General features: G+C 27.8%; 1 protein-coding gene across 1 annotated transcript; it reads right to left on the reverse strand.

Moving 5' to 3' along the window:
* Nucleotides 1-6,173: 6,173 nt before the first annotated feature.
* On the reverse strand, nt 6,174-10,006 carry LOC145800105 (uncharacterized). The gene is made up of 2 exons (XM_082889749.1): nt 10,000-10,006; nt 6,174-6,541 (listed from the first exon to the last, which is right to left on the reverse strand). Exons 1-2 carry the CDS (start codon nt 10,004-10,006, stop codon nt 6,174-6,176), a joined length of 375 nt encoding a protein of 124 aa, XP_082745875.1.
* Between the last annotated feature and the right edge of the window lie 9,596 nt (nt 10,007-19,602).

Genomic DNA, 19,602 nt, shown 5'->3' on the forward strand with positions numbered 1-19,602 from the left:
TAATCCTAAGATTATTTAAATAAGTAATTTAAATTAAAATTTTATTTAAAATTAATATTATTCTTTTGTAACAGATATTATAATATAAAATATCATTACATTGATTAAAGTTAACTCCATTGTGATTTTATGTCAGACATCATATTTCTAAAAGTGATTAATACACATGTGTAACGTCGAATTCGATATTGATTAATTAAAATAATAGAACTCAATACTTTTTTTGTTAAGTTTTTAGAAGATAAATTGACAAATGTCAAATGATAAATAGTGTGGAGTATTGTTTTAAAGAATGATGATTCATTGAAAATGATTGTGTATATTTAAGGCACATATTGATGTTTCTTGAATAATTTTTAAATAAAAATTTAGAATTTAGAATGTATTACTTAAGTAAAAGAAAAACACTACTTATATATATATATATATATATGATAATTAACCGAAATTTCTTTGAGAATTGAAATTATTAAGGTTGTAGAAATTTTGTGCTTGATTCCCTTTGAAAACACTGTTTATTATTTAAATTTATAATTTTTTATGCTTCAATGTGAATAACTCTGACAATGTTACTAATATAAGGATAAATCCTACATTTGAGTCAACCCACCTTAAGCACTTTCTATGTAATAAAATAAATAAATATTATAATAGATCATAATTAAACACCACTTGAGCATATATAATTAAAGACCCTTTGCACCACTTTTTTTTCTTTCATTTTTTGAGAATTTGAAGCAACAACATACACTCTAGACATAACAAAAAACATAAAAAATTAGTAAAGACATTTTCGATTAATAACCATAATACATTGTATATTATAGAATTTTCTAATATTTTTATTTTTATAGAAAAAAATATTTTGATACACGTGAAATTCATGATTTTTGATAAATTTGATTAACACAAATGGAAATTTGATTTCAGATTGATAATATTTTTTTTTTATATATAACTTTGAAAGAAATTGTTTTTAAGAGCCTTTTACATAGAATCATAGATTATGATAAAAAAATTTCATCAATCATTAGCAAATCTGTTTGCATTTAGCTTTCAATTGTTAAAATTTTCTACATACAAAGTATTAACACTCAAAATCAAAATTTTATTTTAAAAATAAATTTCCATGCATAGACTGGTCACCTACTAATTATTATTTAAATCAATAATTATTAATTTAGATTAAGAGTACTGAATAATTTAGAAAAAATTACAGGTCAGTAGACTTTTCAAAAAAAATTACAAATATAAAAAAAAAATTAATTAATTTTAATTATTAATATTTATAAAATTTATCATTGAATTATAATTATTTTTTAAAATCTCAACTGATTTGATATTTTCCTAATAACAAAAAAGTTTATAAATTTAATTATTAATATTTATGAAAAATTTAATTAATTTATAATTGTTTTTTTTGTAATAGCCACACTGATGTTTGTCCATAATTTATCGTAGGACCGACAAAACCACGGCACTTGAAAGAGTGGCCAAAAGCTGTTTGATGAATAACACATTTAAGAGTCTTTGGCAGTATGTACAAAGCCAAAAAAGAGAGTTGTCCAAACAGGGCACAGAGAGCCATTATATCAGTGGAACTCACAGGGAGGAGGGACTCCTGTCCTCCTGCCAACACACCATTGGAAAGTGGAAGATTTTTGTCATTTCAAATAAAGCCAACCATCAAACTTTCACTGTTTTTGTCTTTGCTTTGTTGTTCCCACTTCAAAGCCTATCGTGTCTTTTTGTTTTCTAGAAGAAGAAAAAAAAAATAGAAGGGCAAATTACATATACCCCTCGAGGTTTACTTAAATTATAGATATCTCTCTGAGGTTTGAGAAATTACGAATTTCCCCCTAAATGCTATATTTGCATAAGAAATTATGGGGTAATTTGTTATGAAATATAAACCTCAGGGGGCAAATTGTTATGAAAATACAAACCTCAGGGGGCGGAATGTAATTTCCGAAACCTCAGGGATATCTGTAATTTAGACAAACCTCGAGGGAGTATATGTAATTTGCCCAAAATAGAATTAGTAAAAATCAAAATTATAAGACCTTATTTGATACAATTTATAAGAATTTATAATTTTATTATTATTATTATTCTGAGAGTATGCGTTGGTGTGCAACTTCTGATTAGACAAAATTGCCTAGCAACTTTTAGAAGCCCGCTTTGTTAAAGAACCAAAAAAACTTGAAGTCCTTTGACATGTGTATTTATTGTCAAAAAATTAAGGGAAAATTTCATTTTAGTATTATTGTATATTTACATATTAATAATTTTATAAACTTTTGAATTTACCACTTAATTGTTTTTATCCCCAAAATTAACTTTAACCACTTAAAAAAAACAATATATATATATATATATATATTAAACAAACTATCTTGCTTAATATTTTAAATCAATAAGCAAGTTTAAAAGTTATGCAAAAAAATTGATTATTGAAATGTTAAGAAAATAAAATTTTTACTTTTGCTTTGGAAATATTAATTTTTAACTTATAAAAAATGGTGCCAAAACATGCCTTCTCTTTATTGCTGTATATTGCCAAAAAAAAGGGTGTTTCATTGTTGAGTCAAGTTTGATCAATGGTTATAGGAGGTTAACATTAGGGGGGTAAAAATAGCCCGTAGCTCAAGATGAGTCCGGCCCGATTAGGCTTAGGTCTGCGCTCGAGTCCAACTCGGGACCCTAAGTTTGGGCTTGGGCCGTCATTTTGAAACCCGATCCAATCTGTGTGCCAGACCCATCGGCCTACTCAAGGCCCATTCAAAACCCGACTCGAGGCTCAATGTCATTTTTAATAAAAATAAAATAAAATTTTGGTGGAAAAAATAGAAAAAAATAAAAAATGTTCAGGCTCGCCCAAGCCCATGCTCGCCGGTCCGTCCAAGGGCCGAATACCCCTGGACCTAGGCCTGCTTTTTGGTTCGTGGGCCAACCCGACCTAGACTGGCCAAAATTTTGGCAGGAGCTTGCGTAACCCGACATAGGCCGGCTCGAACCTGGGCCTGGGCGGGCCGGGCAGGACCAAATATACACCCTTAGTTGAAGGGTCAATTTGGGAACTTAGTTAAAAGTTAAAGTTTTTGTTCTATTTTGGATCTATCATCTCTCTACTTTTTTACATGTTAAAAAAAAAATATCAAAAAATTAGTTTTTAACCAATTTTTCAAAACAACCCAAAATATCAAATGACAAAATTAGAGGCGAATGAAGAACCCCTGGAAGAACTTTAGGCCTTTTCTAGTGGTTGATATGGTCGTAACTGTGTATGAGAGGGCTTAGCCTTTTTTTTAACATTTTGTTGTTTAAACTTTTATGTAATTTCTTTTCGTAGAATCTAAAAAATAAATAAATTAGAGGCTAATATTTAGAGGACACTGAACCGATTTGAGTAGCATCTTAATAATTAAATTTTTTAAATTTATTTAAACTACTATACTTTTTCATAAATTATAAATAAAATGAAATAAAAAAACTAATTTTTAACCAACTTGTCAAAATAGGCCTAAGTCTATAAATTCATATTTATCCACCTAAATTTTTTAGATAAATGATTGCGTGGTGGAAATTAAATTTATGTAATGTGGGATCTATATATAAAATTAATATAAATAGCAAGATAATAATTCTAAATAATTTTTGAGTAGTTAAATCTAAATTCGTTATATTATTGAATTTTATTGTTTCAAAAAAAATTATCGTAGTTTTTTTTAGTGATGTACTTGGTCAGAAAAACTATCTCAGTTATTTTGAGAAGTGATCATTTTAATTGATTTTTTTTTATGAAAATATGTATAAAAAATTAAATGAAATAATTAAGTTTTTTATAATGATTTTTTGACTTAACCATATTTAAGTTCTTGCCAAAACATCCATTATCTGATAAAATTATCATATTGTTTTTGTGATAAATTTTGTTTAAATATTATATATGAATGGTATTTTTCATAATCCTAGAGCCTAAAAGAGTAAATCCTAAGGAGCCGAGACCCCAAAAGTCATCCTCAAGTGGTGTTATATAACAAGGCCGCTAAACTATGTAGCAATAAGTCGCAAAGTCTCACACAAGTGGGAATTATCTCAAAGCCTTACTAAGTTGTTACACCCCCTTAGATTATATTAATCTATTTTAGAAAGTACGTTAAAAGTCAATTTTTTAACTTTTTTTTAAAAAAAAAATGTGCAAAAAAAAAAAGAATTGATGTAACTTAAAAAAAATCAAAAGTTAACTTTTAAAACTATTGCCGAAAAGTTGGCTTTTTCCATTGATAAACTTTGTAAAATGTTATTAGGTAAATTAACTCACCTCACACTTTTAATATAATTATATTGATCTCACTTGAATTTTAATTTACATAACAGTTAGATTATTTTTTATCAATAATTAATTAGTTGTATTGTATGCATATAAAAAAAATTGTTATACATTTTCTATATATATATGTTTGGATTTATTTCAATATTTACCTATCATCTACATTAATTTCAGTCGATTGATATAATTATAAAAAAACATAGAGTTTATTATATTTTTTAAATATTAAAGAAAATGAGTTTAATTTACCCAATCATATTTATTTACATATACTTTACATCTAATTCTGTAATTAACTAATGTGTTTATGACAGAATTAGTTAATTACAGAATTGATAAATAATCTCTATCACTATATGATAAAGAGAGAGATTAAAGAATGTGAAATTTTCTTCAACTAAATTGTAACCATATAGTTACCAAACTAAACCAAAACTATTTTTAGGTGCCTACATTCATACACTTTTTTTTCTTTTTCTTTTAGGTACGTACATACATACACTTTGCTCACGCTGATTATTACAGTGTAAAATGTGGAACACCTAGACATACTCTCACTCAGAGAGACCAAATAAGAAAACTCAGAGAGTCACTGTTTACAGTTACTTTCTGCCCCAAATCCATTCCAAGATATTGCAGAGCACACCCATTATTATTTGGGAATTATATGCAAGTGAAAATTGAGAAAAAATAAAAAATAAATAACAACACATAAGTATAAGTGATACTTACATTTCCATAATATTTCATTTACACTTTATTACAAGCACACTTACACTTCATGTATTGGTAATTTTTTTCCTTTCCTCTCATCTATATGTAATTCTCCTTTATTATTTCTCAACTTCCCAAAAAAATTTAAAACAATATATATACATATATATTAGTAGTTGATACATGCGATGCATATATAGCTTATTGTAGGCACTTTATCACAAGAGCACACTTGCACCCTCATGTGTTGGTAATTTTTTCCTTTTCTCCTATCTGCATGTAATTCTCCCTTATTATTTTCCAACTTCCAAAAAAAATTAAAAACAATATATATATTATTAGTTGATATATGCAATGCATATATAGCTTATTTTAGGAAGTAAGTTAAAAGTTGACTTTTTAATTTTTTTCTAACTTTTTTGAAAAAATATGTAAAAAAATAGAGAAATAATGTGATCTTAAAAAAATTAAAAAGCCAAAAGTGGCTTTTAGCCGGTTGCCAAAATAAGCCATAATTTAAATAAAATAAAAATAAAATAAAATATTAATATATATTGTATGTTATTCAAGTGATAAAAGTTTTATTTATTAAGCTTAAAGTTCGAGGTTTAAGTCTCCCTCTCTTTTCTATCTAATAGAGAAATGAACGCTTAGCGTGTGTAATTCAAAAATGTAAAAAATAAAATATTTTTTTATATTGTGTGTTATAAGATTCTCTGTCAATAAACTTAAGGTCCAAGGTTTGATTATCACCCTTATCTATCTAATTTTCTTTTTCATTTTCTTTTTTTTTTAAATAGAAAAATGAGGGGCATGCAACATAAGGAGAAATAAGTAAATGCTTAAACATCATGTCCAGCCTTCACATGGGATCTTACTTTTATACAATTTGAGAGAAGTCTAGTTCCATACTGTTAAACTTGTGAGGTTTATTATATGTTTTTGTAATTCTAGCAAAAAAAAAAAATTATGTAACAATTATAAAAAAATAGTATATGACATGCGGATATAGTACACATTTCAAAAGGTTCTCGTCCTTTTTTTTGGTGCATCAAAAAAGGTAATAGGACAACAAGATGACAACAACAAAACCAAGCCAGCTAAAAACAGAGATTGAACACAAGGCTTAGATCCTTCTATATTCCACTCCCACATCTTCCACCACCATCAACATTTCTGATTGAGCAGCTCCCATACCAGCAAACTTGTCTACACACTGATTCGCTTCCCGCATGATGTGTTGGATTGTGCAGCTGCACCATTGAATCAAATGGCGAGAATCCTCCACAATGCTTCTGTTCGGACAGTTTGGGGGAGGGCCCTTGGTGAGTAGCTCCTCAACAATAGTCAAATCAACTTCAAGGCTGTGGCAATTCTCAACCTTTCCAAAGAACCCATACAACCAAACTCCCTCTTCATTGCGGAAGACTCCACCGAAGCCGCCTTTCCTTGGATCTCCACGTGCACACTCATCCGTATTGAATTTAATTTTCCCTATAAAAGTAGAAGACCAATGAGGTGCAAGTCACAACCATGAGAAAAGCGGATGATTATTCAATAATCTTGAAATATGAATACGTGATATTTTAGAAGGTTTTGATTGGTAAAGAGTGATAAAGACTCAGATTTATATTGAGAATGATGGAACAATATGAGACGAAGTAATTAGTGATTGACTTAAAATATGACTATGCAGTGTTTCAGAATTATTGAATAATTTTCTTAAAAATGCTTGTTGAATTTCATTGGCATAATTATGTATAGATATAAGGTTTTTTGCAAAATGGGGTCCACATTTTCGATTTTTTTTTATTCCTATCTTTTCATATTTGCCAAAGAGAAGCAACAAAAACAATGTTCCAAAAAGGGTCAGAATTCTGATAGGATTTCAAATTCTTTTTAAGCCAATAATTAAGACACAACTGATTATCTTTCGATGGCTAATGAGTGCCAGCCACATTACTCCAAACAGATTTGGTTACCACATAATTGTGAAGGAGGACACTTAGCATTATACTTTTAAAGGGTTCTGATCCTTCAATTGTTGAATTATGACATTTGATACCATAGTACATTAAAACAAAATTTGAATTTTTATTGATATTTTGACATCAACTATTAAAATGTGCAATTTAAATGTTTTTTTAATTGCCTTCATTTTGATGCTTTAGGTTTTATTCGCATTTTCAACATCCACATATAGCCTCCGTTTGAGAAGTAGGTTGACTTTTTGATTTTTTAGCTATTTTAGCCTGGGCTAAAAAACTTGATTTGGGAAAGACTTTTTGACTTTTTTGACTTTTTTTGTGAGAGAAAAGTGTAATGATTATGAGTTGGATGTGATGTTTTGTTTGTTGTGGCTAAAATAGCTTATTTTGTCTTTTGTGGCTATTTTAGCCACAAACCAACTTGCCAAACAACACTAATGCTTTTAAAAAAAATAACAATTGCAATATATATTATATAATTCTATCCTTTTTTTTACATAAAAAGGAATTATACTTTTTATGCATTTATTAATATTATGTTAACATTTTCAACCAAAAAAATAAAATCCCCTTAATTCACCCCACTTCACTACTACTTAGTGAGAAGTCCAACTTTGAAACAATTGTTGTTATATTCTTATATATTGTCTTATTGTTGTTTTGAGAATTGACTTTTTTAATTGTTTTATGAAAAAATGTATTAAATAAATAGAGATAAAAGTTGATTTATTTGTAGTTTCTTTTTTTGCTAAAATTTTGACTTCTCAAAATAGGCATTTTGATTGGTTTGGACAATAGGATTGCCATTTTCATATTAGTATTTAAGAGAAAATATGAAAACGTAATGACAATGTTTGATTTGATTTTTAAAATTTTGGTTCAAATTTTTTAAAAAAAAAATTTGAAATTTTGTTTTGTGATATAAAAAAATAAATAAATCAAAGCACTTACCATTTTTATATAATTTTATCTTTTTGAAGGACATAAACAATTTTCAAAAATTCAAAATTATATTTTAATGTTTATTTATGAATATATGTAAAAGTCTTTAATATGTAAATTTTCTTTTATTATTTTTGTAAAGTAATGATTAAATAGTATTTTTACATCCAACTTCATAAAAGAAAGTCTCACCACAATTTTGCGAAATAACATGATTTATGTGAGGCTAAATTATTAATCCAATGCTAAACCAACATGGAGAAGCTATTTGATGATTTTGAAACAATACCTCACACTGTTCCAGGGGTACATTTGTCTAATTACCTCAACAAAAAAAAACTAAGATTAATTGATTACATTATTTTAATCAATAAAAAAAATAGTGAAACACTAATGATAGCGTCAGGTTAATTTTCAAAATCGCAGTTTGACAGTCAAAACTTTTTTTTAAATTTATAACTAAATAAAGTTTTTAAAATTCTTTTCAAAAATTTATCTAAAAAAATTATAACCAAACAAATGTTCAAAACTCTAACTTTTTATAAAAAAAAAAATTCAAAAAAAATATTTTTTTATTTTGTTCTTTAAAATTATTATTTTTTCAAAAATATTTTTTTGTTTTTTCTGAAAAAATATTTTGTTATTTTTTTAAGTATTGACAAAATAATTTGTTATGTTTTAAATATATATGGGCGATCCAATTTTTTAATTTTTTTTTTAAAAAAAATATTTTTAATATTTTAAAAAATAAAATTTTAAAATATTAAATAATTTTAAAATAACTTTTGTCTAAATTTTTTTAAATAATTAAAAAATAAAAAATTTATTTTCTTTGAAAAATAAAAATAAAAAAATAATTTTTTTTTTCAAAAAATGAGTTTCAAAACTCATAACAAAATAAATTTTCTCTTTTCAAAACTCATTTCAATACTTATTTTTTAAAATACAACTCAAAACTCAAAATTTAAAATTTATTTCAAAAACTAAAACCAACGGAGACTATGGTCTATTTTGGAAAGATGCTTAAAAGCTGTCTTCCTGTTTTTAACCTATTTTAGATTACACAATCTTTTACATTTTTTACATTTTAAAAAAAAATAAAAAAAATCAATTTTTAACTATCTTTCTAAAACAACCCTAATATCAATCTATAAAAGCTTATTTTGGGAAGATGGTAAAAAGTGACTTTTTGACTTTTAACCAAGCTTTTGGCTTTTTTAGACAAATGATTTGGAAAGTTAGTAAAAAGTGACTTTTGACTTTTTTTATTAATATTTGTTTATAATGTCAAATCATAATGAAATGACCAAAGTATCCCTACCCAATTGAAAAATTACACATTTTTACCCTTTCATTTTCCATCTATGGAGGGTAATTTCGTAATTTTTCTTTTGACTTATAAGCAACATCCCAAATCAATTTATGACCAAAAAAGAGTCACTTTTGACGTTTTGGCAAAAAGCCAAAATGCCACTTATAACCAACATCCTAAATTGAGCCAAAGTGAACACCGTGAAACCTTGATTTTTCTTATGGTAACATGTGTTCACTTTTTATTTTTAAAAAAAAAAAGATAGATGAAAGAGAGGGACTTGAATCCTAAACTTATGTCAAATGAAGAAGACTCTCACTATTTAACTAGCACATTATATATAATAAATATTTTATTTATTTTTTATTTATTTAAATTATATACCGCGTGTGTTCTTACCATTAATATATATATATATATATATATATGTATGCTCATGAGCATAATATAATTTCCCAACAAATGTCACAGAAGAGAATCCTTCAATGGTCAAGAATGACAAGACTAGGGACATATAGACAACCAAATCACTGCCGTAAATATAAATAATGTACTAATAAATATGGAAAAGTTATTTGATGCTTGAGGAATCAGGAGTTCCGAAATGTCTCAAATTGTGATTCTTGTTTAAAAAAAAGATTTTTTTTAAGTGTGCAATATACATTTTATACTTACGTTTTTTTGTTTGTTGTCCTATTTTATGTTTATACCTTTCATTTATACTTTTTGTGTTGGTTGCATATGGTGTGCAAACAGCACCCTTAAAAAAATATATATATATATATGATCAGTAAAAAGATCAAAGGCACTAATAAGTAGTTGTTTGATATGTATTAAATTAGTACATATTATTATTTTAGTATATTATTTTATTTGAGTTATAATTATCTTATTTGGATCACATCATTTTTTTGTCACATCACTTCAAATTCAATCTATATTTTATATTTATTTTTTATAAAAAATCAAAAAATATACTAATTTAACATTTTCTAAATAATTCCTAATTTTTGTAACAGAACACATGATAATTGATAATTAGCTCATAGGAAGGTTGGTTACGCAGTGTCTTTGAAGCATTTAATAATTATCGAATAAACATAGGCCTCCTTTTAGTGAATTCAAACATTCAATTAGACTGAAGGTTGACTAGAAGAAAGTCATCTCAACTTATTACGCTAAAGATTCTAATCTATCATATTTTTTAATTCAACAAATGCCTCCTCGTGGCGAATTTGTCACTTTGTAACTGTCTCTTTACTGAGATTTTGCATTTTGCTTTGTATTTTGATTAAAATTTGGATTTCTTTGTAGTGTGTGGTTGAATTTTATTAGTGCGTTAGTGATGAGTCCCTTCTTGTAGATTAGATTAAATCAGATCGGCAACCTATTATCTTAAGACTTGAACTCATGAATGCAGTAATAACACCTCATAGTATCTTTTTTTTTCCTTTTTTTCTTGTTTAAAAAAAAAGAAAAGAAAAGACATGTGCCGTGATGTGTAAATATTCTATTAATAGTAATTCTTTATATTTGTATAATATTACTAGAATAATATTTGGTAGCTCGAGGATTGCCCCCCGAATCCCCCTAATGCCCAAAACAACGTCGTTTTGGGCATTAGCCTTTTTTTTTTCCTTCCATTTTCGATCAGCTCAGGAATGGGAGAAGAGAAAGAGAGAAAGAGAAGAGGGAATGGAGAGGGCCCTCCTTGTCGCCGCCGACCTGCCGATCATCGAGCAGCTCTGATTGTCGCAGCAGCAGCTCCGCCGTCGTAGCCCCGCCCCTCGCAGCCCCTGCCTCTGTCGCCTCCGCCCCTGGCCTCCGCCTCCAGCCCCATTTGTTGGGCCCCCTCCAGTCCCTCCTCCTCCTCCTCCTCCTTCTTCTTCCTGCTTCTGATCTGCAAAAAAAAAAAAAAAAAACAAAACAAAACAAAACAAAACAAAACAAAAACGACGTTGTTTTTGGTTAGGTGGATTCGGGGGAGGGGTTTCGAGCTACGTAGCACTGCCGAATATTACTATATATATTATTTCACCAAGGGAGAACCAAAAATATTCTACAATGAACCAAATAAAAAACAAAACAAAAGATAGAAAGTGATGCCTTTTCAACTAAGGGTGTAAATTTGGCTCGGCTCATATCGGGCCACACGAGCTTCCTTCAAAATTCGGACTGGGTTAAGCCTGCCCACTAGCTAGAAAATTAGGCCCAGGGAATATTCGGGCCTTGGGCGGGCTGGGTCTCAGCCTAGGTCGGGGCCGAGGTCTAGGCTCGGGATTGGACTGAGCCTAGGCGAGTCTAAATATTTTTTTTATTTTAAAAATTTTTTGCTACTAAAAAATGACACTGGACCTCGGGTGGGCCATGTGAGCTGGGCCTTGAACGGGTTGGATTCATGGGTCGAACTGGCTTCAAAATGACCACTCAAGCCTAGGCCTAGGGTCCCAGGCTGGGCTTGAGCCTAGACCAAACTGGGTTAGGCCCACTCGGGCCGCGAGCCATTTTTTTACCTTTACTTTCAACACACATACAAAATTCAAAATTTTGACAGATTACAAAATGCACTTTTAACCATGGCTCATAATATGATTGGCCCATTAGTTTGGAAAAATGATATGACTTCTCTAGTGGCCTCAAAACTCAAATTTATGAGTTGTTTTGGATGACCTAAATAAGTGTATTTTTTGTCTTTTTACGAAAAGATGTACAGAAAAGTAGAGACGTGATGTGATAGAAAAAAGATAAAAAAATAAAAAGATGGATTATTTTAGAGTTGCCAAACTTGACCTTAGTTAAAATCACTTTTAATGATTGCTCAAAATATTTCGCAACAACTCTACCCTCATTTTTTTCTTTTTATGAGTTCGTTTGGAAAGTAGGTTGACTTTTTAGTTTTTTGATATTTTAGGCTGGGGCTAAAAGTTTTGTTTGGAAATGATTTTTTGACTTTTTTAAATTTTTTATGAGAGAAATAATGTAATGATCATGGGTTAAATATGATATTTTATTTTTTTGAGTTAAAAAATATATATATATATATATTTTTACTATTTTAACCAAAAAAAAGTCGCAAACGAGCCCTCTACATGCCACAGGTCTAATGAAACAATGGGGTGAGGGGAGTTCTATCTGAAAGGGAGATGGAGGGGAACACAAACATGGAAAATTGAGAGAAAATGAGACGAAAAAGAAGTTACCCTACCTAGTTGACCCATTTTTAATGCAATATATGAAGGGAACACAATAACATTTTCTTAATTTAGTGACATTTGAAAGTGTTACAAAATTATTGATTTAATGACATTTTTTAGTCTTGTGATATTTTAAACAAGTGCTATTTGTATCCGTACCACGGTAGATATTTGCAAGTGCCACTACACCATCATGACTAAAAATTTTCAATGACATTTTGATGTCATGGTAGATATTATTTGTGGCACTATCAAGCGTAATTAAAAAAAGAGTTAATGACACTTATAAATATCATTACACCATCAAGACTAAAACCTTTCAGTGACACTTTAATGTCATGGTAGGCACTATTCGTGACGCTAGCAAGTGTCATTCATGACGATAATTCATTGTAGAACAATTTGATCCGCTCTTGTGGAGACTCGAACCGCCAACTTCCTGCACCATAAACCTTATACATCACACTCTTCCTACTATACCTCTATAGCACCACATGATTATATATGCAATATATATTATTTATATAGTACATACATCCACATTAATATAAAAGTATATGTATAAACATAATTATTTTATTGAACATAATTTATGTAAAATAAACTATTTACTAACAAAATAAAAAAAAGACCACTTTTGGTGACTAAAAATATTTTTTAGTCGCCAATTCTATACTTTTGGCTACTAATTATTTTTTAGTTGCTAAAAAACTTAACTTTTGCCTACCAAAATTGAATTTGGTTGCCGAATATGCACTTTCAGCTACTAAAATTTTAATCGCCAAAAAATTTAATTCCCGCCTTGGGATTTTAGTTCTCCCGCGCTAAAAATGACCACTTTTGTCTACTAAAATTTTTTTAATCACCAAAAAACTTTACTTTTGGCTACTAAAATTTTTTTAGTCGTTAAAACCCATATAATCGGCGACCAAACTTATTTTTAGTCACCAATTGTAGACTTTTGGCTACTAAATTTTTTTTAGTCGCCAAAAATTTACTTTGGGCTACTAAAAATCTTTTAGTCACTAAAGCCCATATAATCAGCGACCAAACTTAGTTTTAGTCGCCAATTGTAGACTTTTGGCTACTAAAATTGTTTAGTCGCCAAAAAGCTTTACTTTTGGCTACTAATGCTGTTTTGGTCGATGAAAGCTATACTTTCAGCCACCAATTTTTTTTTTGGTCAGGAAATTTAGTCGCCGAATGTGTTTTTTCCTGCAGTGTATATTGAGTTTAATTTATTTATTTTTAATCATTTACTGCATTTTAAAAATTTAGAAAATATATTAGCATTTTTTATTTTTTCAAAAATGCCATTATAAGTTTGGAAAGTTTTTGACTTAGTGGCATTTCTCAAAATGCAATAAAATATTTGTTTATGGCACTTTTCTCCTAAGTGTCATAAAAAGTAATTTGCACCTACCTAGTGTTTTGACATTTTTTTAAAAAATGCCATTGCTACTAAATTTTAATGGCATTTGTTGGTAAATGTCACGAATATAATTTTTTGTGTCATTATTTTATAAAATACCATAAAATTGATGTGACATTTCTTTAGTGAAATGTCTCTAGAGCCTTATATATTTGTGGTTCTGTGGCATTTTTTAAAAACATTTAATGCCAATTTTTATTTTTATGGCATTTTCTAAAAACATGCCACTAGTGTAGTATCACTAAAGTGTAAATTTGTTGTAGTGACATTTTTGTTATAGTGAAGTGACACTTTTTTTAATTGAAATGCCACTAGAGCCTTGTATGTTTGTGGCTCTATGACATTTTTCTAAAAAATGCCACAAAATATTCTTTTCGTCACATTTTTTAAGAATATGCCACTAGTATGGTGTCACTAAAATGTGTTTTTGTTGTAGTGGAAAAGTATAAAATTCAATAGTAAAACTGCTGAACTATTCATGTTTGTAGAGAATCGCTAATGACAAGGAGTGTAGCGAAATGTGATTCAAATGTCAGGGAGGCCGACGTCATTTTCTCAAACTATTAGGGTCAGCTGTAATCTAAACAGTAATTAAGGGAAGTCTATGTAATTTGCCCTCAGGCCCCATTTATTTAGAGAGTTAGAAGGAGGATTGGGATTGGTAGTGAGATGAGACCCACTAATATTGTGTTTGTTTTGAAAAATGGGGAGGGGATTGATAGTGAGCTCCAGATTAGGATGGGCCTCCCTAAGGCCCCGTTTGTTTGGGGTTATAGAAAGGGGATTGAGACTACTAATACCTTAGTATTACTAATACCTTGTTTGTTTTGAGAGATGGCCTTGGGACTACTAATACCTTGGTATTACTAATATCCTTGGAAGGGGGATTCATAGTGAGGAGGTAGAGATAATATTAGAAAAATAATGAGAGGATTAGAATTTTTTTTTATTTTTTTTATTTTTTTTATATTGGGATTTTTTAAAAAAATATTAATGTTTAATTTTTATATTTTTTTATTTGTTTTATTACTTTATATAAAAATAATTTAACAATTTCTCACTATCAATCCCCTCGCTAACAATCCCCTCCATTCTATCTCTGAAAACAAACGGGGCCTAAGGGGATTCGGATGGGCCTCCGGGACTTGGTATTAGAAAAATATTCCGGCGGATTAGAAATTTTTTATTTTTATTTATTTATTATTTTATTTTTTACATGTCGGGCATTTTTTTTGAACATTAATGTTTATTTTTTTGTATTTTTTGTTAAGTAAAAATCATTATTTTATTTGTTTTATTTTTTCTGAAATTTTTTTATTTTATTTTTATTTTTTAATTTTTTTTACATGTTGGGTATTTTTTTAAAACATTAATGTTTAATTTTTTTATATTTTTTTTATTATTTTATATTTATTTTATATAAAAATAATTTGACAATCCCTACACTAACAACTGTCATCAAAATAAACACAATTTTACTTAATCCCCTCACTAACAATCCCCTCACTATTAATCCCTCCATTCTATCTCTGAAAACAAATGGGCCTCATAGTTTTTTATTTATACTTTTACTTCTATATATTTTCTCACAAAGAGAACAAGAGAAATGTCAAAGGTTATTTATGCACCGTTTGGGAAGTGGTTTTGTGGGTTTTTTTTTTACTATTTTAGTCACAAAAGACAAAATAGGCTATTTTTGTCACAATAAACAAAATATCACATCCAACCATAATCATTACACTCTTCTCTCACAAAAAAAGTCAAAAAAACCCTTCCCAAACCAAGCTTTTTAACCCAGACTAAAATAACCAAAAAAGTCAAAAAATCAAAAAACCAACTTACTTCCCAACCAATCCTAGGGTTCATTTGGTAACACCACAAATAATTTATTTATTAATTAATTTATATTATATTATTTTTTTAATTTTTTTACATGTCTTTTTGTAATAAATAAACAATATAGCATTCGTTTGGAAAGTGGGTTGACTTTTTGACTTTTTGGCTTTTTTACTATTTTAGCCTGGGCTAAAAAGCTTGGTTTGGAAAGGGCTTTTTTGGCTTTTTTGATTTTTTTTTTGTGAGAAAAGAGTGTAATAATTATAGGTTGGATGTGATGTTTTGTTTGTTATGGCTAAAATAGCCTATTTTGTCTTTTGTGGCTAAAATAACCCGAAACTAACTTGCCAAATGGACCCTTTTAGTGGCATTCTCTGTAGGATTTGACTTCTCTGAAGTTGTCATCTCAACTTTAGAGTATGTTTGGATTTTAGTAAACCCATTTTGTGATCGATTTTGATGATTCGAATCATTCACTTTTTAAGACTTATTAAGTAGAATGTTCGTGCAAAAAAATTAAAATAATTGGATATCGATAACTATAGGTTTGAATCATTTTTTGTTTTAAAAAAATAGACGACAAATATAATTTACAGAATAAATATCTATTTTTTGTAATATAAATTTAATTAAAATATATAGCTACTAATATCTAATCAACTTAATTTTTTGCGTGAATATTCTACTCAACGAATTTTACAAAGTGAACAGTTCGAATTATCAAAATCGATCATAAAATAGATTTACCAAGCTCAAACGCTCTATCAAACTAAACCCTTCTCCTTAACTCTTGGCCACGTTTGTTTAGCGGATTAGGTTGGATGAGATTGTTAGTGAAGAGATAATTAGTGAATAAATTGTTAAGGATTGTTAGTGAGAGGATTAAGTGTCATTTTGGGAACATGGTCCAAAAATGTGGCTGCCAAAAACGCTAGAAAAGCCATTTGGCAAGTGCAAAAAACGCAGCTGTAAAATTACAAATTAGGGCTTATGAAAAAAAAATAAAAAAATAAATCTTTTATGTTGGGTAAGGGTATTTTGGTCATTTTAATTTGATTTGACACCATAAATAAATATTAAACTAAAAAGTAAAAAGTCAGTTTTTTATCAACTTCTCAAATCATTTCTAAAAAAGTCAAAAAGCTTGGTAAAAAATCAAAAGTCAGATTTTTACCAACTTCCCAAAATAACCCTAAGTAAAAGTGTGTTTATTTTAATGATAGTGTAGGATAGTGATGAGATTGTTAAATTATTTTTATATAAAATAAATAATTAATTAGTTCAATATTAAAAAAAATCTAAAATAAATATTAAAACAAATAGGTGCACTTGATAAAAAAAGAAAAAGAAAAGAAAGAAAGCTAGCCTAATCCGTTCATTGGGGTGTTTTGGAAGATGGTTAAAAGTTGTATTTTTTATTTTTTATTTTTTCAACTTTTTTTAGTTTTTTTTTTTTTGAAAAAACATATAAAAAATATGAGAAATGATGTGACTCAAAATGAGTTAAAAATTAAAAAGTGATTTTTAACTCATTTCCCAAAAAAAAACCATTATTTTTCTAATCACACCCTCTAGCTAATTCCTCCACTAAGATGATTATTAATCCAATAAATTATCAATCCGACCTCTCTTCAGCACTCTGCGGTATAACTTATAATCATGGTAATTCAATCCAGCCTAACCTCATGGTGGAAGCCGAGGGTGATCTCATTTTCATTTTTCCCTAGATGTAGATTGGAGTAGCTCTAGTAAGTGAAAAAAAAAAAAAAAAAAAAAAAAAATTGTTTGACTTGACTACTAAGTGAGTTTAATTTTGTCTTTAATATTTTTTTTTTCAATTTTAAATTGAAAAACAATTTTCTACGTCCGCCTAGATTTTAAAAATTTTAAAAATAAAAATATTTTGAAAAGAAAATACTAAAAAAAAAAGGAACCAAAATTTGTCAATTAAGCTGAAAAACTATTTTATTTTTAGTTTTTTCTAAAAATTTTAAAATTTTTATCATATAATCGAAATCAATCCTAAAAAAACTAAAATCATTTTTTTCAAAATTAAAAAAAAAAACTTGAAAAAGGATATTAAGGCCTCGTTCGGGAACTGACTTATTTAGTAATTTTTTGATTTTTTTACTAAAATATTATGTAAAAAAATTAGTATTTTTGAGATGATTTTTTTAATTTTTTACGAAACGATGTGCACAAAATAGAAAGAAAAGAGAATTTTTAGTTTTTTGATATAGATTGTTGGCTTTTTAATTTTTTTAGTGACTTTTTGACTTTTAAACTAAAAATTGATATTGACTTCTTTTGGGATGTGGGTTGGGTTTTTTACTTCTTATATTTTTTATTATTTTAATATAGGGCTAAAAAGTCTTGTTTGGGATAAATTTTTTTGATTTTTTTGACTTTTGTGAGAGAAAAAAATGAAATGATTACGGTTTAAACGTGACTTTTGTTTTATTGGATTAAAAAATTTATTTTATCTTTTTGTGATTATTTTAGCCAAAAAATCCAAAAACCTCCTCTGCCAAACGAAGGTTAACTTTAGGATTATTTTGAGAACCACTTATAAAATAGTTAAAAAATTACTACAACAAAATTAACTATTCTCTTTATTTTTTAAATATTATTTTCGTAAAAACTTAAAAAGTTAAGCTTTTGTTTGGGAAGAAATTTTTTAGCTTGACTTTTTGGTTATTTTAGTTTAATTAAAAAAGTTTCATTTGGGATGAACTTTTGATTTTTTTTTTTGTAAGAAATAAAGTAAAATGATTGTAATTTAAATGTGACATTTTGTTTTATTAATTTGTTAGTCTATTTTATTTTTTAGTGGACTAAGGGTTGGTTTGGGGTGTCCTAAAAAAGTGTACTTTTTGTCTTTCTATGAAAAGATGTGCAGAAAAATAGAGAGGTGATGTGATGAAAAAAAGATAAAAAGATGGATTATATAGTATACCCCAAACCAACCCTAAATTAGTCCAAATAAAACATCTTTCCAAACGAAGCTTTAATCACTTTCTAAAATACTGCTTAGGGTTGTTTCGGTTGTGGTTTACAAATTGATTTTTTTTTTTCTTTTTGTGTGTTTATTACGAAAAGACATGTTAAAAAAAAAAAAAAGAGAGTAAAAAAGTGATATGACACAAATAAACTAATAAATTGATATTTTTTTTTAGATGTTATCAAAAGAGGCTTGAATTAGGGATTGTTTGGCTAGCACTAAAAAAATATATATATTTTAATTTTTTTATCTTTTTTGGATCATATCACCTCTTTATTTTTTTAACATTTTTTCGTAAAAAGTCAAAAACTATTTAGAATGATTTAAATAAGTGTAATTTTTAATTTTTGTAAAAGGATGTGAGAAAAATAAAAATTAAAATTATATAACCTAAAAAAAATTTAAAAATATACTTTTTAACTCTACCCATACCATCAATTATTTAGGTAGCGTTTGGTAACGTTTACGTTTTTGGTTTATGTTTACAAAAATTTTATAAATTGATTTTTGTTTATTTTTAAAAAAACATAAATTATAAACGCGTTTGGTTTGAACAAAATGTTTAAAATTTTTTAAAAACATAAACTAAAAAATATTTTTGTTCAGCCCTAAAATTTTATATTTATTTTTATTATTTATGACAATGGGATCACACACATTATAATTGGAAAAAAATTAATTGAAAAAATAATTGAAATAAAAATTTAATTAGGAAAAAAAATTAATTGAAAAAAATACTTAATTGAAAAAAATAATTGGGAAAAAAAATTAATTGAAAAAAATAATGGAAAAAAATTATTTGAAAAAAAAATTGAAAACTGAAAATGTAAACTCATTTTTTGAGTTTATG

The sequence above is a fragment of the Camellia sinensis genome, chromosome 10 (genome assembly GCF_055761805.1).
Source record: "Camellia sinensis isolate YWXY chromosome 10, ASM5576180v1, whole genome shotgun sequence".
In the NCBI taxonomy this organism is placed as follows: Eukaryota; Viridiplantae; Streptophyta; class Magnoliopsida; order Ericales; family Theaceae; genus Camellia; species Camellia sinensis.